The sequence below is a fragment of the Podarcis raffonei genome, chromosome 3 (assembly GCF_027172205.1).
Source record: "Podarcis raffonei isolate rPodRaf1 chromosome 3, rPodRaf1.pri, whole genome shotgun sequence".
NCBI classification, from domain to species: Eukaryota; Metazoa; Chordata; class Lepidosauria; order Squamata; family Lacertidae; genus Podarcis; species Podarcis raffonei.
In genome coordinates this window covers 93,865,562-93,888,762 of record NC_070604.1, presented here as the reverse complement: position 1 = coordinate 93,888,762, position 23,201 = coordinate 93,865,562, and the positions used below count along the sequence as shown (strand labels likewise).

Below are 23,201 nucleotides of genomic sequence, written 5' to 3'. Positions count from 1 at the left end.
TAAAGGCAAGCTGCAAAAGCCCACGCCAGTGGGAAACAAGGCCAAGGCCAGGTTTGTAATTGACTCAGGTTGCACGCGCCATCTCAGCAAAGACCGTCATCTGTTTATCTCCTTCACACCTCAAGATGGAGAGGTCCAGCTGGCTGATGGAAGGACTTTGCAAGCTACAGGAGTTGGAACTGTGAAACTTGCAAGTCTGAATACGACCATTAGCAATGTACTTTTTGTTCCAGGAGCTGCGGACAATTTGCTTAGTGTACCACAGCTAAATCGGCGTGGTTTTGAAATTACCTTCAAGAGGACTGTCTGTGTCATCAGAAAAGGCAAAGAGGACATTTTGCATGCAAAGTTGATGGATGGTTTGTTCAGTCTAACTTATGATGACAATGCTGTTATATCTAATGCTGATTCTTGTTGTGTTGCACAAACTAACAAGGTTCTTCATGCAGGTTGCATTCATGATGCACATCGCAGGTTTTGTCACCTCTCTTGGCAAGCGCTAGCCAAGATGCCTGGGTTGGTTGAAGGTTTGGACATCAAACCTTGCAAATTTCACATGAAATGTGTATCTTGTGCAGAGAACAAGGTGAAGGTTGCTCCAAAAGGCAAGGAGTCTAGCAGGCAGGCTTCCAAACCCTACCAGCTAGTTCACGCAGACCTGGTAGGTCCTCTAGCGCCCTCTTTGGGTAGAGCAAGGTACTTCATGGTTCTAATTGATTCTTTTTCCAGGTACATTCATGTGTTTATGCTCGAGCAGAAATCGCAAGCATTTCCTAAGTTCAAGGCATTCTGTGCTTGGTTGGAGAATGCTCACGGTAAACGTATTGGCTGTCTGTTTACTGATCGAGGCGGGGAATTCACTTCTCAACAGTTTGAAGCTTTCCTGACTGAGAAGGGAATCCAGCATGACTTGTCAACGCCCAGATCGCCATGGATGAATGGGCTTGCGGAGAGAGCAAATCAAACTTTGCTGCAAGGCATAAAAACCTTGTTGCATGATGCCAATCTCCCTGAGAAGTTTTGGGGGGAGGCTCTGGCGAATTTTGTTTATTCCTTTAACAGGAGACTGTCATCACCTATAGGCTGTACTCCCTATGAGAAGATGTATGGGAGGAAACCTAATGTCAAACACATGAGAATCTTTGGTTCTGACATGTGGGTACACACCCCACAAAGCAACAAGCTTGGGAAGCGTGGGGCACATGGTTTGTTCATGGGGTACGAAAAAGGTGCATACAGAGTATGGATGACTAACTCTAAATCCATAAAGTTCACAAGGAGTGTTGAGTACAATCCTAAGTGGGGGGAAAATGTGGGAATTTTCCAGAGTTACCCAGAGGAGGATGAAGGTGATGTGAAGAAAGCAGATCATGCTGAGAAAGCTGAGGAAACTGAGGATGATGATGATGATGATGATGATGATGATCAGAGTTCGGATTCCAGTTCAGTGGGCGGCGCTGCTGCTGCTGTCAGTGACAGTGATGACACAGCAGACTACAAGAGCGCAAAGGCCTCAGTCAGACCATCTGATGAGTCTGACAATGAACTGGAAGAACCACTGTTCACCATTGGTCACTATTCTCCTAAGAAGGAGGAGATGAGTCCAGAAGACTTGCGTCTGGTTCGCAGGTCTGAAAGGGCGACCAAAGGCAAACCTCCAAAGAGATTTGCTGATGAGTTTGCTAAGATGGCAACTGCTGTTCTTAGTAGCTCAGGGAAGGTGTGGGAACCTTCAAGCTTCAAAGAGGTCCAGGAGTTAACCTCTAAAGATGCTGAGCCTTGGCTTAATGCCATGAAGGCTGAAGTTGATTCCTTAAACAGGAACCAGACTTGGGAACTGGTACCGGTAGTCCCAGGAATGAGACTGGTTGGCAGCAAATGGGTCTTCAAGGCCAAGACAGACCAGAATGGCAAGGTTGTCAGACACAAAGCCAGATTGGTTGCCAGAGGTTTTTCACAGGTACCAGGGCAGGATTACCACGAGACCTACTCACCCACGGTCAAATATGAGAGCATTCGGCTGATGCTCAAGATCGCTGCGGAGGAGAAACTGCATGTTTCCCATCATGACATTAATACAGCTTTTTTGTACGGGATTTTGAACGAGCAGCTGTACATGCTTCCACCTGATGGAATGCAGATACAGAAGGGAATGGTCTGTAAACTGCGGAAATCCTTATATGGTCTCAAGCAGAGTGCCAGGTGTTGGAACACAAAACTCACTGAAACGTTGCTTTCTCTAGGTTTTCACCAGGGCAAAGCTGATCCATGTGTGTTTGTCAAGGAGGAGGGGCAAAACAAACTGTATTGTTTATGTTTTGTTGATGATCTTCTGATGTTTTGGAAGAATCAGGCTTTCTACCAAAGCACCCTAGCTCAGCTGAAGGAGCACTTTGACATGAAGGATCTTGGTGAGGTATCCAACTATCTTTCTCTGCAGGTGGAGAGGGACCAAGCAGGTAATTTTCTGGTACACCAAACACAGAAAATTACTGATGTATTAACCAGGTTGAATTTGGTTGATGCAAACCCAGCAGACACACCGATGGTGACAGGTTACCAGGTAGACAGTACTGCTGAAGCGTTTTCTGACACAACGCTGTACAGATGCATTCTAGGCAAGTTGAATTTCATTGCTAGATGTTCAAGACCTGACATTGCTGTAAGCACTAACCTGCTTAGCAGACATGCAAACAATCCTACTGTTCAGGATTGGAAAGCTCTGAAGCGCATAGCCCGGTATTTGAAAGGGACTATGCACTACAGACTGAGGTTCACCAGTCAGAAGACTGGAGGTCTTGAAATCTTTGCAGATGCAAGTTTTGGAAGTGACACCACGGATGGTACAAGCACTTCTGGAGTATGCTACATGTACAACCACTGCCTGTTTGACTGGTTGTGCAAAAAGCAGACAACAGTTAGCCTAAGTTCCTGTGAAGCAGAACTCGATGCTCTGTCATTTTCACTCATGGATTGTGAATGGTTGATGCAACTGTTTAAGGACATTGGGGTTTCTGTGAAATGTCCTATACAAGTGTATCAAGACAATAGATCTTGTTTGGCTTTGCTGAACTCGGAGAGTTGCAAGCAAAGGACCAAGTACTTGCAGATTAAGCTACATCGTGCAAGAGAGTGTATTCAGAAAGGACTCATTCAGGTGTCCTACATGCCAGGAAATGAAATTCCTGCTGATCTGTTGTCTAAGGTTGTTAACAGAGAACAACTGAAGGTTTACGCACAAAGGTTGCAATTGGGTTGAACCACAGGTACTACAGGTTACACGGAAAGGGGGAGGATGTTAGGATATTTCCGTTCCACCTTAAAAGGGAGCAGGATGTTTGTATAACAGCCTGCGTAAGTTCCTGTCTCACAGGATGTTTATGTTGTAAGTTCCTTTCGTTTTTGGCTGTTTTGCCTGAGCAGTCGGAGCAGACGGTCATGTCTCCTTTGTTCTGACCAACGCCTAATAAACTGTAAATATGCATGTTCTGCTCTCATGCTGTGCAACTTCTGTTGTGTGAATTCTGCTGTCAGAGTGTGCACTAAGCCTGAGGCTTAGTGTCGCTGAATTGCTGATATTGCCTGACTACGGGAGGTCGATGGATCGTCCGGCACCGAGCTTGGGGGCTTCAGATGGATTCTATCTCCCTGGCAGTATCCCAACTAAGAAGGTCGGTAGTTTGAATCCCCACGACAGGGTGAGCTCCCATTGCTCTGTCCCAGCTCCTGCCAACCTAGCAGTTTGAAAGCACGCCAGTGCAAGTAGATAAACAGGTACCACTGCGGCAGGAAGGTAAATGGCCTTTCTGTGTGTTCTGGTTTCCGTCATGGTGTTCCATTGCGCCAGAAGTGGTTTAGTCATGCTGGCCACAGGACCCGAAAAGCTGTCTGTGGACAAACGCCGACTCCTTCGGCCTGAAAGTGAGATGAGCATCGCAATCCATAGTTGCCTTTGACTGGAATTAAGCATCCAGGGGTCCTTTACCTTTACCCTACTTAATCTGGATGTAACATTTCTTAGAAAATACCTGTTTGTGTTTTTAACAGTCCATGTTGCAGTTTGGGTGGATTCCAGGGTAAATATATCTCCCCCCTTCTGACCTGCGTAGATACATTTGAGTAGGGCTACAGAGAGAGACCAACTGCTCTCTATATGTCAATAGGTGTGGGCAGCAAGTATTTTGAGGGAAGTTTGGGCTCATTTTAGTAGCTGAGGGCCTTACAGATGAGTATCCAGGGTCAGCCTCTAGCAGAAAACCCACTGAACCTCATATTGATCCTAAACATCACTGGGCTTTTAAACTTTTTTAAAAAAACAATATGGGAAGTTTCTCAACTCAGTGGTAGAGCATATGCTCTGTATGCAGAAGCCCTCGAGTTCAATTCACACCATCTCTAGGTAGGGCTGAGAGAAACTCATGTCTGAAAGGCTGAAGATAATACTGAGTTAGTTGAATGAGTGGTCTGACTCTGTATAAGGCACCTTCCTATGTTCCTACAATTGATCCTAAGAGCAGTGTCTGGGACATGCCACTTGTGGAACGTAATTAATGCAGTATGGAAAGAAGAAAATCATTTCAAAATTGAATGTACCTACATACACACTTTTAAAACCATTGCAAAACCAAACTATATTTAAAATGGCACATATCTATTCACCTATGCATTAATCACTAAGATAAATTCCAGTACTAAACTTCATTTCCAACCCTTCCTTATCCCTAATTCAATGACCAGGTGGATGGAACAGTGCACCACTGAAACATACACTGCTGGGGAAAACTGACCTCTAAGAGAACTAGAGTTCTGGACAGTGGTATATAAGCTGTTAAATATTTTCACAAAGGAATTCTCCAGAGCTGTCACATAGCAAATAATCAACACAATTATTAAAGATACTATTCCATAGGTGTACATTTAACAGGGTGAAGCATGCATTCACTGCAAAATATTCCTAAATATTTGGAATAAAGTGTATTCTATTCATCACAGTGATACTTGGTCCCTAAAAATACTGCTATATAATATCCAGAGTAATCAGTTCTGCTAGAATAACAAATACATTAGTACAGTGCCTATTTTAACGAGTGATTTCCTGAAAACTCAAATAACAGGAAATCGGAAAGAATGGTTTTGTAGCGCTGACTTTTTCTTTTGCAGATTGTTAAATAGAGAAGGTGCAGAATATAGATAGTCTGCAGCAGAGAAGAAAGACATATGTTAGTTGTCTACCTCCTAGATTCATTGGAAAAAATAATTTATGAATTTTCCTATCTGCTCTGTTAGAATTAATTTTCTTCAAAGAAAGTATAGTTCTGAAACTGTAGCTTCTCTGAATTAACAAATATGTTAACAGTAATCTTATTTTCACTTATTAAGAGAATAACAAATGCAGAGAAAGAATACAGGAAAAGGAATTTTAAGAATAAACCCCAACAAAAATAGGGTTGGAAGGGTTTTTTGCAAATCTTTTGTTTCTGGGTAATATTTTTTTCAAGGTTGCACATTTTTATGTATTTGCCTAAGCTGTGTTTGCCTTCCAATGGACTGTGTATCTGAAATACATGGCTATCCCTCATCATTTGCAATGTAACTTGCATGTTCTAGGTTACATATTCTGTTATTATTTTTTATTGTTTACAAGTGTTAGTCTTACATGGCTGCTGTGAGCTTAGCCATAGTTTGCTTAGTGTTGCATCTGAACCCAGGGCTCATGGTTTATTTTGTTCCAGACAAGCCATGAGCTGTAGCCAAGGTTTGTTCATGACTTGTTGCACATGCTTTACCTGGGGAAGATAAACCATGATCCTGGGTTTGGACATAACATGAAGCCAAACCAGGGCTTTGCTTACAGCAGTGTAGAAGCAGGAGGACAGAAAGAGGAGCAAAGTAGCTGTGATCTTCCTTCTAGAAGTCCATGTTTGCTCATTTGTGCAAACATGGTTTGGCTTCATGTGATTAGCAAATGAGGCTGGCATGTGGTATCTGCTGTCTTTGCACTAGGCAGGCAAGTCACCATGTGGTCTGAACATTTCACATATCTATGTCTCCAATGATCAACTGACTCACACAGTACTAGGAGCCCCTCCTCCACTCTCTACAGCATTATCCTCAATACAGTGGTACCTCGGGTTACATACGCTTCAGGTTACATACGCTTCAGGTTACAGACTCCGCTAACCCAGAAATATTACCTTGGGTTAAGAACTTTGCTTCAGGATGAGAACAGAAATCGTGCGGCGGTAGCAGGAGGCCCCATTAGCTAAAGTGGTGCTTCTTAACCTGAAGTTTCAGGTTAAGAACAACTTAACAGTTTCAGGTTAAGAACAGACCTCCAGAACGAATTAAGTTCTTAACCCGAGGTACCGCTGTACAAGAGGATATCCGTGTGTCCCCCATGGAATAGGTCTCTTTTAATGGATGATTTCCTCCAGCCCTTCCCTGAGGCCCACATTTTTTGTGATAACCAAGGAGCAATCAACCTGTGAGTGAGATAGGGCTATCATGTCCCTGAAGGCTTTGTTCAGCAACCTCTCAAAGCTTCTGCAGCGGATAGTCATCATGCCTCTTTGCTTTCTACCTGCATAGCTGTCACTGTTATTTGCTCAGTTTGTTTACTTAGGACTGGTAAGATTTCTTCCAGGCAATACTTTGACTGGATGAAGTGAAATAAGAGGTGGGGGCAATATATCATGCAGCAGTTACTTATTAAGTGCCCCTTATTTTAAGTAAGGGCTCTTAATTTTTTTAATAGGATTCTGGTACAAACTAGAAAAAGATAGGTTTATTTGAGCCAAACTTGAAGCAGGACTTTTTTACCCCGTCCCCTCCCAATTGTGTTTTTTAAAGGTTTTCTTGGGTGAAAAAGTACATACATTGTCTCCTTTTTCAGATCAGAAAGTTCTTTCTGCAGATAAGTTATATTCAATGTGAGATTTTACTACTGTATACAGTATAAAGTTGGGGGAGACAAGAGGAAGGGGGAGAGAAGGGGAGACTTCTATAAATGGTTAAGCCCTTATATGTTTGGTGCGATTCCTATGTGTACGTTAGCAGAGATGGATTGTGCGGCATATTTATTTCAGGGGAAATGAACAGCACATCACTTGCAATGATTCCAGACCTGCTCAGCTTGTGATGTGCCCAAGCCAATTCCTCAAGTTTTGCTATCCGAGGCATGCAGCTGAAATAGGTTTTTGAGACCCTAATATACAGGGCCTGTGTTTCATCCTGGATGTGCAAGTCTGTTCTATGCAGATACCACATTCTTCTAGGAAATCTCCATATACTTCATCAGGTGTGAAGAACACACCTTGTGTTCAGTTGTGTGCACTGGTAAATAAGTGGACACATGTGCTTGTTACATGTGACATAGCACGTTCAATGCGCTTTTGGTTTTCTTTACGGATGCCATCTCTCTGTGTGTGAAGCGACTTCGAGAGAGGCACACAACCAGCCTTTTATAAACAGTACTGTTTCTCCCTCATTCTAGAACATTACAGCACAATGAATGCTGTCTCAGAATTCCATCAAAACACAGGTACATGCCACGTTTAACATTTTGAACAGGTAGTCCAAGTTAATTGCTCTGTGCCTAGAGGGACTGGTTTGACTGTACAAACAAACCAAACAGTGGCTTGGAGTAGCAATGTTTTTAGGTGCACTAAAGAAGCAGCATGCAATCCATGAGGCTATGTAGGGCCCATTGTAATGACACCAAGACCGCTGAAGTGAAACTTTCAGATTGTGTGGTAGAGCTTATTGGGGGCCTTAGTTGTTTTGGCCAGCCCTGCTTATGTAACCAGATGCAAGCACGTTCAAGGTTCCTGTACCTTGAAAAGTTCCTATAGAAAAATTGTGTGCGTGTGAAGGAGGGCAAATGCATCCCCAGATAAGTAGCTCCTTCCATTCCTCTGTCCCCTTCCATTGCTGGAACCCTGTATTACTTGAAAGAATTACACTGCTTTTTCTTAATTATCATCTATTTCTCTAAGCAATTTTCAGTGGGCTTACTTCTGTCTGTCAGGGATAGATAAAACTGGAGTACAGAAAAGAATTTAAAATTTCAACAGACTCAATAGAACTTCCAAGAAAATATGTGTAGGATGGGAGTGTTCATGTGAGATATGCCTTTATTTTTCTTTTAGACATTTACAAGTGGGACAAAGCTTTTGAAAATACAAATTAAAGATAAAGCAAAACAAAACAGATGTGAAAGGTAAGTTAACATAACATAACAGGCTGCACCACTGGTCAATATTTACATTGCAATGTGTCTTCCAGTTCTGAGCTACAACTGCTTCTGCAGTCGAGAGTAAATGACTCAACAATTCTTTATGATTATGATCTAAATTTCTATCCACAAACATATTGAACATCATGAATGCTGGAGATGGATGTATCCATTGACCAGTAATCGCACAAATCTCTTGGTATACCAACTCCCAAAACACTTGTACCTGGGGACAATCCATCACATATGGAAGTATGTACCAACCATACCACAACCTCTCCAACATATAGGATAAGCATTAGGGTTTATCTAATGGGACACGGGTGGTGCTGTGGTTTAAACCACTGTGCCGCTTGGACTTGCCACTTGGTAGGTCAGTGGTTCAAGGTCCTGTGGCAGGGTAAGCTCCTGTTGTTCGTACCAGCTCCTGCCAACCTAGCAGTTCAAAAGCATCTAGAGCAAGTAGATAAATAGGTACCGCTCCAGCAGGAAGGTAAACGGTGTTTCTGTGCGCTGCTCTGGCTTCACCAGAAGCGGCTTAGTCATGCTGGCCAAATGACCCGGAAAAACTGTCTGTGGAAGTGGACAAACACTGGCCCCCTCTGCCTGTTAAGCGAGATGAGCGGCGCAAGCCAAGTCATTCACGACTGGACTTAACTGTCAGGGGTCCCTTTACCTTCACCTTCCTTGGTGTCGAGTACAAATTATGCAGTATTTTCACCTACAGCTCCCTAGCAGCAGCAGATGTTGTTTTATATGGTGGCTTTAACCACAAAGCATTCCAGTCATTTATTCTATTTGTCTAACTAGCTCTTTCCCCCACAGTATATGTAGCAAATCATTTTACTCCTTATCAGATTCAAAGAGCCACCTATAAATATTAGAAACCAGCCTTCTTACCACTCCTGAGTAACTCACGATCTCCTTTTCAAATGCTGTAAGTTGATGTGCAGCAGCCTCTAAGAGCGCTGGGGATAAAAGAAAATATTAAAGTTGAGCCTGCAGTATCCAAGTGCACGTTATAGGTCAGGGGTAGGCAACCTAAGGCCCATGGGCCGGATGCGGCCCAATCACCTTCTAAATCCGGCCCGCGGATGGTCCAGGAATCAGTGTGTTTTTACATGAGCAGAATCTGTCCTTTTATTTAAAATGCATCTCTGGATTATTTGTGGGGCATAGGAATTTGTTCAATTTTTTTTTCAAAATATAGTCCGGCCCACCACATGGTCTGAGGGACAGTGGACTGGCCCCCTGCTGAAAAAGGTTGCTGACCCCTGTTATAGGTTCTAACTGGTTTCTCAAATCTTCCATAGTCATTATTCTGTTTGACAATCATTATTCTGTTTGACAATCAATCAGCCTATCCATGATACCCAGGTTCTGCCTTTCACATCGGGTTACATAATAAAAAATCAAACTTTTTGATTATTTAACGTGTGTGTGTGTAATTAAATTTGTATACTGCTCTTCTTCTGCAGATCCCAGGGGTATTTCACTAGATAAAAATACAAGATAAAAAAACAACAAGTTCGTTAAGTTTCTTGGCGATTTGGACCCCTAAATACTGAAAAATGGTGCACACGTAAGGTAGGCACGCGCAGAACTGAGATAGAGATTAAGTGCACCCAGCAGCGGCTTCTGATACTGCAGCTGCGAGACAAGAAGTCCTTCCCCGGGGGAGTTTCCCTTCGGGGCTGACTTTCGAAGCCTTATAGGGCAAGAGAAGGTCCCAAGCTGAACCTGTGGCTTAGCAGCGCGAAACCCTTAGGGGCGCCATTGCAGCGGCCGAGAGAAATGTTGAGGAGCAGTTCTCAAAATTGCGGATTTGTTTTCTGGTGATGAAAGAAGTTTGGTAACGGAGGCAGGAAAGAGGACAAAGCAGACGCGGCTGGCTGTCTTCCGAAACTCAGCCGGGCCTCCTCTTGCCTCTCGCTCCCAACCTTCAGGGAACTAACCGACTTTCCTGACTGAAACGACAGCCTTCCTCCCCCGCGTCACTTGCTCCCTCAGCCCTACTTTACTTCACCAAGTTAATAAAGTATTAATTTCTTGCCGCAAGTATAAATTACAATAAATGTCAGCGGCAATTCACGGTGTCGCGTCATTATTATATTCAAGGCTAGCGTGATTAACATAAAGGTGCTTCCCTTGAAGGAAGCCGCCACGGCGTTTGAGCGGGGAGAGAGAAACGCGCACAAAGAAGGAGGGCGAAGCCCATACAGTATTCGAAAACCTCAATTCTAACTCCCCCGCACCCCGCACCCCGCCTCCTCCTCCAGACGCGGCTGCTAATCTGCTTCCGTGACGTCGCCGCTCACGGCAGCCAATGAGCTTGTGCTAAGGGGGGGACCTGGTACCGGCGGGAGGGGCGGGAGCTCCTCCTCCTCCTCTTCTAGATGAGAAGCAGCAGCAGCAGCCCCGGCCGAGCAGCGGATTGCTGGCAGAGGCGTCTGGAGGGGTCGGACTAGCAGGCCGAGGAGAGGCGACGGGGCTGGGTCCGCGGGAGAGCCATGGGGAACACCGTGGCTCGGGAGGATTTCGAGTGGGTTTATACGGACCAGCCGCACGCGGACCGGCGCAAGGAGATCCTAAGTAAGTGCGCACTTTCGCCGCCCCTTTTGGTCTCGTCTTCCTCTCTCTCCCCCGTTTCGCTGCGATGCCATTTTTGGGCGAAGGCGCTCGAGTCCTCCTTCTGCCCGTTCCTTGGCTCCCGAGGAGGCCGGGCGTGGCAGGCAGACGCCTCCCGGTCTTGCTCCCGGCCTCCGCCCTTGGCGCCCCGCACCGATGCCTCTTGTCTTCGGCGGAGGAAGCCCCGACTTTCGCTTTCTCGGCGGAGTTCCCCACCCGGCCGACGGCGCTCCCTCCTTTGGGTCTTGGATGATGGGGAGAGGAGTTCCCAGGGTTGGAGGGGAGCGAGCTGCCAACATCTGGAGAGACGCACTGCGTCACATCCGAAGGCCTGGGGCCGGCCACCCGCTACAAGCACGTTGCTGCTTTCCTTTCCCTTGTCCCCCCGCACGCCGCTTTTTCTCTTTTCAGTTTCGAAATCTGCCTGCGCATAATATTCGGGGAGGTGGTTCAAAGCGACCTTGGTTAACTGAGGACTTCGCCATGCCCAGCTGGTGCTTGGTGGCAGCCAAACAGGCTTTGAAATGGTTTTCGCAGGGTGCAGTGCTTTTGCCAACATGAAGTCTGATGGGATCTTTAGATAAAAAGAGGTACAGTGGTACTTCGGGTTACATACGCTTCAGGTTACAGACTCCGCTAACCCAGAAATAGTACCTCGGGTTAAGAACTTTGCTCCAGGATGGGAACAGAAATCATGTAGCAGCGGCGCGGCAGCAGCAGCAGGAGGCCCCATTAGCTAAAGTGGTGCTTCAGGTTAAGAACGGACCTCCGGAATGAATTAAGTACTTAACCCGAGGTACCACTGTATATAAATCGGAATAAATGCTGATGATGGTGGTTTTCAAATTTCCTACCGGCGGAGGACACTCCCCGGCTCCCCATCTTTGATTCTTACTTTTGGAGCTCTCATCTGTTTCCTGTTTCCAGGAACATTCTAAGGCGGACTTTTGATGTGTAGGACTGGGTAGGCCTACTAGACCTAGATATTGCCATGACAAATGTGGTAGTAACTTGGAATGTCCAAACATTCTGTGGGTTGTGAGAGAAGATAAAAGAAAGGGAGAAGTTGTTCTTCATATCCTGCTGTTAGTGCTGCCCTCAGTGATGTGCTCAAAGTGTACCCTGGACAAAATGACTAAAATATACCCCCACGCTGAAGGGCGTGGAAAGGACAACATCTGCTTTTACTGTATAATAGAATGTGGGTTTAATTCCTTGATCAGCTACTAGCTTTTCAGTAGGCTGTCTCTCTATGAAGGAATGGATGGCTGTAGTCTAGTTTGCAGGCACAATTTAAAATGGTCTGCCAACAGGTTGCAAAAGGGGTCACTTTACTTTTGCCACTGGCATTCTGTAGCTGGATTTAGCCAAGTGAGTGAAGTTGCTCAACCATCTCAGTTTCTTGGTGGAGGGAAAGTGAGGTAGACCCTGTTGCTGTATTTGGAAGCTCAGGTTTTAGGTTGATCATAGAGGTTTCTTTCACATGCCAAGGTGTTTGATACTCTTGGTTTGCAAATGAGAAGGTAGGAGAGTGGGGTGGCCCTGAGCATTATTAAACAGCATGCTTCTAGCCCTTTTGGTTCCTGAGAAGCATCAGTAGGAGACAACGATCAAATTATACACTAAAAATGCCATTCACAGGTACACATGTCTCTTTCTATTTCCTTTTGTCTCGAAAAAAAATCAGACTCCTGGTGTGCAAACCTATTATGCAACTGTATATGCAAATATAGACTTCAACTTACTTTAGTAGCAGGGCAATCCAATTTTTCATACCAAGAAGGAGTACTTTGACATGGAACCAGTGGGCCGTTCACTGCCTTGGTGTGCAGGGGTATCCTCACACTGCCTTCCCAAAGCTGGCTAAGGGAGGCACTGGGCTTTGGGAAGGAGGCACAAGGCTCTGGCAGGGTCCTAGAGCCCACCTAGGTAAAGGGTAGAGGGACCCCTGACCATTAGGTCCAGTCATGGCTGACTCTGGGGTTGCGGCGCTCATCTCGCTTTATTGGCCGAGGGAGCCGGCGTACAGCTTCCGGGTCATGTGGCCAGCATGACTAAGTCGCTTCTGGCGAACCAGAGCAGCGCACGGAAATGCCGTTTACCTTCCCACTGGAGCGGTACCTATTTATCTACTTGCACTTTGACGTGCTTTCGAACTGCTAGGTGGGCAGGAGCAGAAACCGAGCAACAGGCGCTCACCCTGTCACAGGGATTCAAACCGCCGGCCTTCTGATCAGCAAGTCCTAGGCTCTGTGGTTTAACCCACAGCGCCACCCGCGTCCCTATGACAAATGTCCCTATAAGAGCCCACCTACCTCTTTCCAAAAGGTTAAAAAGTGCTAACTAGGCTTTGGGAAGGAGGTGGGACAGGAGGGCTCAAGGACCCTGCAAGAGCCCTTATGTCTCCTTCCCAAAGACATGCACCTTGCTTACCTTGTTTTGGGAAAGTGGGGGGTGGGGAGAGAGTAAAATGTTGCTGAGGGCTGCCATAAAAGCCACTTTGGACCATCCAGTTCTGCTATGTGTATTCGTCTTCTACAGAATCAATATTTTTTTCTTGTGCAGAATAGAGAGCCTCTGGGTTGCGTGTATCACTGAAGACCCTCTGTTAGACACAGAGGGTGGCTTCAACTACATTTTACCCACAGTGGACCTATCAAAATTAATGAACACAACTAAGCTAGGTCCATCAACTTCAATGGGTCTACTATTCAGGAAACTTAGTTTGAGTGCCACCTAGAGTGTGGAATTTAAGTTGGTGCTGGGGAGATTGCTCTTGTTAGTGTAAGCCTCTTTTTTGCTTGCATGATGAAACAGTCTCCCTACTCCTCCCTCTGTGTGCTGTTCTGTGGGCTCTCCTGAATCCCCCTCCCCAAACAGTTTGGAGGGAGGAGAGAAAAGCCTTCTTATGCTAGTGGGAGTTGTTGACCTGACTCCTGCCACAGCAACTGATGTCTTCAACATACTCATAAAGACCACTCCCAATAACTTCATGTAGATACTAAATAGTATTGGGGACAAAATACTGTCCTGTGACACAACTGCTTGTGGTGGACACACATATAATCCCCTAATGCCATTCTCTGAATCCTGCTCTGTAATGAGTGGAGCCAATGTGAAATTGTGCCCCAGCTCATGAAGAAGATCCAAGAGTAAAACATGGTCGATTGTATCAAAAGCCACTGAGAGATCAACAGGGCTGCAGTCCCCCTGTCCATCTCCTCTGTCAGGGCAACTAAGGCTGATTCCATCCCCTAACTTAGCCTGAACCATTATGGCAGTGATGCTGTTGTTGTGCCTGTACTTCATTCATGTGGTTTTTACAGTAGACTGCAGAGTTGTACTAAAGCATCCTGTATGTATTCAAACTTTAACATGTATAGAATCCAATTATAAGACTCGACTGTGGTGTGATCTTCAAAGAGTATTTGTCTATTGACAGCAGTTATTGAAACTTTCTCTTTTCCTCCCAACAGGTAAACATCCAGAAATAAAAACTTTGATGAAACCAGACTACAACTTGATCTGGATAGCTACGCTGATGGTCCTTGCACAGCTAGTTGCCCTTTACCTAGTTAAAGATTTGGAGTGGAAATGGGTTATATTTTGGTCATATGTGTTTGGCAGTTGTCTTGATCATTCTATGACTCTGGCTATTCATGAGATTGCCCACAACAGTGCCTTTGGCAATGGTAAACCTCTGTGGAATCGATGGCTTGGAATGTTTGCCAATCTCGCACTTGGCATCCCATACTCTGTATCCTTCAAGAGATATCACATGGATCACCATCGTTATCTTGGCGGTGAAGGAGTTGATGTGGACATTCCTCTTCCCATTGAAGGATGGTTTTTCTGTACCCGTATTCGAAAATTCTTTTGGATTATTCTTCAGCCCCTATTCTATGCTATTCGGCCTCTTTTTATTAATCCCAAACCAATCTCTCGACTTGAAATAATGAATTTGTCAATTCAATTTCTCTTTGATGTTATGGTATACTATGTCTTTGGAGCAAAATCACTTGTCTACCTGATAACAGCAGCTCTGCTTGGGCTAGGCTTGCACCCTATTTCAGGACACTTCATAGCTGAACATTACATGTTTTTAAAGGGATATGAAACATATTCCTACTATGGTCCGCTTAATAAACTTACATTCAACGTTGGCTACCATAATGAACACCACGACTTCCCTAATGTTCCTGGGAAAAACCTTCCACTGGTGAGTACATTATAGTGTCCATTTACAAGTATTTTAAATGAATGGATTGCTGGTATTCCACCACAGTGTGGTGATTTGCTGATGTAGGTTGGCAAATATATTATGGCTGTAAATGTTGATTAAAGTGGTTTATCTTGATCCAAAGCATATTTTCACACCAGTATTTAGAATCATAGCAATAGGCTAAACACAATACCTTGTGTCAACTAGAATATCATACTACTTCATACCAGTGAGATATATTCAGCTTCTAAGACATTTACGGAGGTTGTTTAGCTGCAGAGATGTGGTCGTTGCTCCTAATGCTTAAAGCTCAGATACAGCTGGATAGACTATTAATGTTGACTCCTTTGCACAGCCCCAAAGCTGACCTTGAAACATAACCTGTTCTACAAAACGGCCTTAGTGTTTGTTTAACCTGCTCCTCTTCAAAGGAAATATACTTCTTGTACCTGCTACCTGACTAGGAAGTTATGCAGTGAATGAATGTTGGATATTGCATGTATGACCAGCGCACTAAAGCTGCATTCTGTCTGTGCAGGTTTTTAAAAAGTTTTTTTAAAAACCCCTCCTATTTTGGGTATATTAGTCATTTTCAGTAAAGAGTTGCTTGTCTTCGTTGTGCTTTAGGGATAAAAAGTACTGTCAAGTGATTGGCTCAAGAGTGGAAAACTGCTGGCCCCCTGCATTTGTGAGGTTGCAATTTCCATTCTGCCTCTGCAGGCATGACCAGTGACTAGGGATGATGGGAACTGTAGTAACATCTGGAAGGCCACTGGAAGTTGAAGTAACATCTGGAAGGTTCCCAATCCCTGCTTTAGATCTTTTAAAGTTGAAGAGGAATGTTTATTTTAAATTCACAATATTGTTTTTATCTAATTTATGTTAATATATCATTTATGTTCCTAAGTGGTGTACATAAAAACAAGCCATAGAAAATGGGACAATGAAAGAATACAAGGTATCATAAAACCTAATACTACAGTAAACGTGTGAAGGAACAAGGAAGTCTTAGTTGTGGGCTGGCAGTTCAGCAGGAAAGACTACCTGTCTAATCTCAGTTGGCATGGAGTTCCACAGCTTTGCGCCCGTCATGCTGAATTCATGGCTTCCAGTAGTTACTAGTTGTACATCTGAGCTATAAGGGACCTCCAACAGGGACTTCTCCAAAGATTGCAGAGGTCAAGCAAGGATATAAGGGATCAGGCAGTGTAGTTCTGTGGGTAGACTCATGTGCTTAGTATGTTAAAATGAGGTGGGGTTACTGCTTCTAAAACTGGCTATTTAATGTCCAGCTGACAAAACTTTTTTCTAAATAACATTGGGTTTTTTTAATTGCAGTTGAAGAAAATGGCCCCTGAATACTATGATCATCTGCCACAGTATAACTCCTGGGCAAAAGTGCTTTATGATTTTGTGATGGATGACACTATCAGCCCTTATTCACGCATGAAAAGGCATTTAAAAGGTGAAGTGAAATTGGAGTGAAAAAAAAAATTCTCTGCCGCCTCCAAGGACATAGACTCATGGAAGCTGGTACAAAGGTTTCGTTTGATCAGGATGTATTTGCTTTGTATCTTAACCTAGTCTGGACTATGAATATATATGGATTACAATCTAGAACAAGATCTCTGAATTAAATATTGCTGGAAATAGAACATTCCAAGCTATTTGCTTTATTTTATATAATTAAAGTTTAAAATATAACTTGCTGTATGCACAATGCTAGTATTAATGTTACATAATGTGTTTCAGTTGCTACTCACTCGAACACTGGATTGTTCTTCAGGCCATTAATGTACCAGTGGTGTATCTTGGTTATTTTGTACTTGCTGCCACAACTTTGGCTCTTCGATGTTTTGCTGACAAAACATTAATTTCCAAATTAAATTGCAGAATTGTTTTAGTTAGTGTAGATGCTGGAAAAAATGGCTGGCTGCAATTCCTTCTAAATTGAGGTATGTCTTGGCCAATCCAAGTGCTAACCTAACTGATGGATTTACAATTGCTGCTATAAAGTATATATCCATTAAATCATGCTAGTGTTCATGTAACTTCAAAATAGACAGGGATATGAATACCAACTTTTGACTGCCTATGCCCTGCATTTCATTAAGCTAAATTATCATTTCCTGCAGCAGGCTCTTTCCCTGAGTATAGCTCTGCATTCCCTCTTTTCTGCATCTGTACAAAAGATCTATGCCCTGCCTTCAAACTGATGCTTCTTTGCAAACAGACTAGATCTCCTGAAGTTTAGAAACAGTATAGTAGAGCCTACGTGTGTCGTGGTAACCATCTTGTGCTATCTTAGCTGGGGCAAGAGCTGGAGTGTCGGTTGTTGACAGCCGGTAGCAAGTTTATAAAAGGTATAGAACATTGACTGTGAGAATGCAAGTACCTCCTACAAAGGAGTATATGAAAGCTGATTTAAAAAAAAACAACAACAAACTCTTGGGCACTTGAATAAAGATGATATTAGTGAAGTTTAACAAATGTGTGGAATGTTCTTGAGGAAAGCAAATTCTATCTGCTTTCTAATCTCTGGGAAGCAGAGGATTTTCTCATGATTGTGCAATGTTTTTAAAGCTATGTAAATGATATAGGCAGCACATTTATGCAACTTAATTAATGCCTTACACCTACAGATCCTTGCATGCAGCAATACACTTGGTGCACTGCAGTGAGGATCTTTTCATTGTCAAGGTCATTCATTCCTGGTGGATTAAGGTACAGATTTTGCGGGGGCTTGGCTTGAGTCTTGCTTCAGCTCTTTCATCCAAGATTACCTAGCCTCCCTTTGTTTTAGTCATACTTGTAAAACCTGCAAGGTAAGGAATGTGCAATTTTTTAAACCAAACATGCAAGCTTCTTCAAAATTATCCCCACAGAGGAAACAGCTATTTTCCCTTTAGTTGTCACTATTTCTCTTTAGTTTGGCACATTTCCCAGAAAAAGGAAGCAAGCCAGTAAACCTGTGGCTCATTTGCGCTTCAGACTGCAAACAAGCTCCTCGCTGCTCCCCCAGTCCCCAGATTCCTACACATAGAAAACTAGAATGGCAGAGAGAGATCCAGGCCAGAATGTTACTCTCGCTTTTGTTGGAATAATATGAATCCTCATCTGGAGTCTACAGAGGTGCAGTCTAAACTAGGTTACTACCTCTTCTGCTGTTAATGTGAGAACTACACTGCTTCCCAGGAGTCAGTTGTGGAGCAGTTGTTTCAGTCATAATGTACAATGGAAATCTAAAGCAGTTAACAGGTGTCAACCCACTGATCTAATGGGACTCTTGTTTTCCCAACTATCAACTTCATCAAGCGCCTACTCTTGTAGCCTACCAGAGAAACATAATGCTGTACCTTCCAGATTGTACTACAAGCTGCAGTTGCAACTGGCCATTCCTCATCTGCAGCAGCAGTTGAAAGTCGTCTGGATTAAAGAGCTCGTGATGTATTTCAAGCAGAAACTGAATTTCAACTATGCCTCCATACAATCTGCACATGTGACTTGTTTTAGAGAAACGCATGCTGGCTCTTAGTAACCACAACATACTTTTCTAAGTGCCCACAGACCAACTGCTTAATTATCTGTTCTAGGACCTTTCCAGGTATCAAAAGTCAACCTGACCAGTCAGTTGCAGTTGTTATATAAATTTAATTAGTTAATAATAACAACAACAATAATATTACCCATCCACAGGGCGGTTTACTATATAAAGTTGTTGGACTTGAAACAATTTGCTTGGGTCCTCCCCATGAGTCTCATCCCACCAAGTTTCAGCAATGCCTGTTACATCATATTTGCCACCCTGCATTAAGAATACAGGTTAATCTTGTTCAGATTAATCCCATGCTCTATGAGTTAGTATAATAATAATAATAATTTTTATTTATACCCCGCTCTCCCCAGCCAAGGCCGGGCTCAGGGCGGCTAACAAGCAATAATAAAAACAAGTTGAATGAATACAACTTAAAAACAACATTAAAATATTGAAACATCACAGGAGGAGAAAGGAAAAAGGAAAAAGAAAGAGGGGAAGGGAATCAGGCTGGCTCCAAGCCAAAGGCCAGGCAGAACAACTGTCTTACAGGCCCTGCAGAAAGAAATCAGATCCTGCAGGGCCTTGGTCTCATGAGGCAGAGCATTCCATCAGGCTGGAGCCAGTGTTGAAAAGGCCCTGGCTCTGGTTAAAGCTAATCTAACTTCCTTAGGGCTCGGGACCACTAGGGTGTTGCTATTTATGGACCTTGAGGCTCTCCGTGGGGCATACCGGGAGAGGCAGTCCCGTACGTACAAGGGTCCTAGGCCATGAAGGGCTTTAAAGGTCAAAACCAGCACCTTAAATCTGACCCTGTACTCTACCCGGAGTCACTGCAGTTTGAAAAGCACTGGGTGAATATGCTCCCACGGCAGAAACCCCGTGAGGAGCCTCGCTGCAGCATTCTGCACCCGCTGGAGTTTCTGGGACAGCTTCAAGGGCAGCCCTGCGTAGAGTGAATTACAGTAGTCAAGCCTGGAGGTGACCGTCGCATGGATCACTGTGGCCAAATCGGAGCGGGAAAGGTAAGGGACGAACTGCTTGATGCGGCGAAGGTGGAAAAATGTTGCCTTAGCTGTTGCTGTAACCTGCGCCTCCATGGAAAGGGAGGCGTCAAGGATTACACCCAAACTCTTAATGGAAGGCAATGGCACTAATTGGGCCCCCACAAGAGAAGGGAGTTGGTCCCTCATCCCCATGCCATCCTGACCCAGCCATAGGACCTCTGTCTTCGAAGGATTTACTTTCAATCGGCTCCCACGAAACCATCCAGCCACAGCTTCCAAGCATTTGGTCAGTGTGTCCGGGGGGTGAGTCGGTGTGGCCATCCATCAGCAGATAGAGCTGAGTGTCATCAGCATATTGGTGACAGGCCAGCCCAAAGCTCCGGATAATCTGGGCAAGGGGGCGCATAAAGTTGTTAAAAAGCATTGGGGAGAGGATTGCGCTCTGCGGCACTCCACACACCAAGGAGTGGCGCGACGACATCTCCCTCCCTAGTGCCACCCTCTGTCCCTGACCAGAGATAAAAGAGCACAGCCATTTACGGGCTATGCCCTGTATCCCCACATCGGCGACGTGGTGGTCCAGAAGATCATGATCGACCATGTCAAAGGCTGCTGACAAATCTAAAAGGATCAGCAGTCTTGACCCGCCTCGATCCAGTTGTCTACGGAGATCATCTGTTAGGGCAACCAGGGCTGTCTTGGTCCCGAAACCAGGACGGAACCCAGACTGAAATGGATCTAAAGCCGATGTTTCCTCCAGAAACCTACCAAGCTGTTCAGCAACTGCTCTCTCAATCACCTTACCTAGATACGGAAGATTTGAAACTGGGCAGTAATTGGATAGGTCTAAAGGATCTGGTGAAGTTTTCTTTAAGAGCGGGCACACCACTGCTTCCTTCAGTTCCCCAGGGAATGTCCCTGTGCCAAGGGGTATAGAAAAAATTGAAATCATGAGGCAGTCCCTCCAGCTGCTTCCATACTGTTTTTCCCCCTGCAAATGGAGAGCTGTTAAATGGGGAGGCAGGTGTGATTATGCCCATGAGCCAGAAGTTTCCCTAATACTTGTTTTTAGTATCCTGGCAGAAGACATGGTTGATGAGCTAGCTATGAGTATACACTGCAGAATTTTGATGCAGGTCACACTTGTGATCTATTACCGCCTCTTTTTTGCTGAATGCATTTTACACAGTTGCCAACAGAGCCAAGATTTACCAGCAAGGTATGAGTAATACAAGTTACGTTGAGGTAGAAAAGTAAATGCTTAATGCATATGGAAGCCTAGTCATGGGCTTTTTTACTCTCAATCCAAAGCTTTATGCTTACATCTGCAGTTAGTGAAAATGAAAGATGTATGGAACAGCCAATGGACTTATATTTCAATAGAATTTAGAAAGGCCATGAAGAATTGGCAGAACTTGGAAAAAGCAAATAGAGGAATGTGGTGTGGCGGCAAGCAGGGGAGGTCAAGAGAAGACTAGGGATAGTCAAGTTGAATGGTGAGAGAGGTATTAGGACAGTAGAGGAAATACTATGGCTAACCCTGCCCCCAGGCTCTCTGCCTACTGAATCCACCTCTGCTCATACCCTCAAAGCAGCCCTTTCTGTGTCCTTCCCTTAAGTACCCATCCTCATGCTGCCCCAGCACCTCTGGCACAGGAAAAAGGATAGCAAGTGCATTCCTGTACAGTGGTACCTCGGGTTACATACGCTTCAGGCTACATACGCTTCAGGTTACAGACTGCACTAACACAGCAATAGTACCTTGGGTTAAGAACTTTGCTTCAGGATGAGAACAGAAATCGTGCAGCGGCGGCGCAGCAGCATCAGGAGGCCCCATTAGCTAAAGTGGTGCTTCAGGAACAACTTAACAGTTTCAGGTTAAGAACAGACCTCCAGAACGAATTAAGTTCTTAACCAGAGGTACCACTGTACTCTATATCAATCTGCTTTGTTGCAATATAGGAATATATTCTTCAAAAATCCTCACAAAGTTCACTGACCAGGGGCTCTGATTTTGTGCACGCTTACTTGGAATCCCCATTGCTTTCAGTGGAACTTATGTGCAAGTAAGCATGTACAGAATTGGGCTAGATGAATTGCGCTGATTCAAGGTTTCTGGTAACTCAATGCTGCAGTTGCAAGATAAGTCAGTCCCTTCAGAGCTCATCTTCAAAGCCACATGACAAGAGAAGGTCCCAAGCCCATACTCATAAAAACCTGTGAATAAAATAAAAATAAAATAAAAAATACCGCTGCCTTTCCCAGCACTTCTAATATTGGATACCTTTAGCATATTCAGGAATCAAAGTTTTGTGTCTCTTGTAGGAAATGTTTACTTTTTTGTGCATGCAACTTGAGTAGTGCTGAAGTAGCAAAAATGAGGCAGCTATGCAAAAGGAAATGTGAGGAGCAGTTCTTAAGTGTGGAGAAGACTTTTGGAAGTTATGAAAACTGAGGCAGGGAAGAAGTAAAAGCAAGGGTCACTGTCCTCTGAAACTCAGCCAGGCCTCTCGTTATGTGCTCCCACTTTTCTGACTGAACCAGCACCCTCTCTCCATGCTTCTTCAACCCTACATCGCCGTAATAAATAATATTACTAATTACAATTTGTACAGTATCATGTTAATGACAATTCATGGTATGGCATAATTGTGAATACTGCTGGGCACAAGATATAGGTCATAATATTATGTTGGAAGACTGGGAAAGGTTGTGGAAAACCGATTTAAAATTTACAGATTGTTCTTTGCTGAAAGAAAATTACATGAAAATGACGTATAGATGGTATATAACTCTAGTGCAGATAGGAAGGATATATAAAACTGCTTCAAATATATGCTGGAAATGCAAGGAAATAGAAGGGACTTTTTACCCTATGTGGTGGGACTGTAGTAAGATTAATTTTTTTGGGGGGGAAATGATATACAACGAGCTGAAGAAAATGTTCCAATTAACATTTGTAAAAAAACCTGAAGCATTTTTGTTAGGGATTGTAGGAAAAGACCTGCCAAGGAAATTCAAAAATATATTTATGTATGCGACAACGGCAAGAGTCTTAATAGCACCAGGATGAAGAATGAGGAAATCCCGACCAAAGAATTGTGGCAAAAGAAACTGATGGACTACGCGGAATTGGTGAAATTGACACACAAACTACGTGATAAGGACAACTGTGATTTTAAAGAAGGGGAACCTTTTACAAAGTACTCAAAGAAACAACAAAATGAACTGGACTCCTTGGCAGGTTTTGAATAAACATACAAAAAAATTATTGGTAACATATTGATAGATTAATTAAGGATTTTTACAACTTTATAATATGCAGAGAATAACATGTGCTAAGAAACCAGAGAGGGGAGCTGAAGGAAGTCTGGGGGGGTGGGAGGGGGGTTCTTTTTGGGGGGAGGGGGAGGGGAAAAATGGGGAAATGAGGATGATGTATTTTTGATAAAATGTTATGTTGAAATTCTTAATAATTTTTTTTTAAATTGTGAATACTGCTAACGTAATTTAACACCTAATAATTGAAAAGACACCTAATAGTGTGAGGTAAGTCACGGAAGGGAGGAGGTGGGG

General features: G+C 44.0%; 2 protein-coding genes and 1 long non-coding RNA gene across 4 annotated transcripts in view; 2 read left to right on the top strand and 1 right to left on the bottom strand.

Moving 5' to 3' along the window:
• LOC128411079 (calpain-2 catalytic subunit) overlaps positions 1-23,201 on the top strand; it is a 268,506-nt gene that overhangs the window by 128,792 nt on the left and 116,513 nt on the right. The gene's annotated exons all lie outside the window — the stretch shown is intronic.
• Positions 8,115-10,478, bottom strand: LOC128411088 (uncharacterized). Its single transcript, XR_008329684.1, has 3 exons — positions 10,303-10,478; positions 9,134-9,201; positions 8,115-8,668 (listed from the first exon to the last, which is right to left on the bottom strand). It is a non-coding gene; the product is annotated as an uncharacterized LOC128411088 (long non-coding RNA).
• On the top strand, positions 10,616-22,713 carry LOC128411084 (sphingolipid delta(4)-desaturase DES1-like). Of its 2 annotated transcripts, none has more exons than XM_053383075.1 (3): positions 10,616-10,825; positions 14,338-15,080; positions 22,558-22,713. In XM_053383075.1, the coding sequence occupies exons 1-3, from the start codon at positions 10,744-10,746 to the stop codon at positions 22,696-22,698; spliced, it is 966 nt and encodes a 321-aa protein (XP_053239050.1). In that variant the 5' UTR covers positions 10,616-10,743; the 3' UTR covers positions 22,699-22,713. The 2 variants fall into 2 exon arrangements, with proteins under 2 accessions (XP_053239050.1, XP_053239049.1); XM_053383074.1 differs by lacking the exon at positions 22,558-22,713 and adding an exon at positions 16,422-16,738 and having other exon boundaries at positions 10,617-10,825.

Bases quoted from the DNA above. Each gene is read 5' to 3' on its own strand.
- LOC128411084 (XM_053383074.1), top strand. From the start codon at position 10,744: ATGGGGAACACCGTGGCTCGGGAGGATTTCGAGTGGGTTTATACGGAC. The intron at 10,826-14,337 runs GTAAGTGCGCAC...TCCTCCCAACAG, and splicing joins CCGGCGCAAGGAGATCCTAA to GTAAACATCCAGAAATAAAA. The intron at 15,081-16,421 runs GTGAGTACATTA...TTTTAATTGCAG, and splicing joins CTGGGAAAAACCTTCCACTG to TTGAAGAAAATGGCCCCTGA.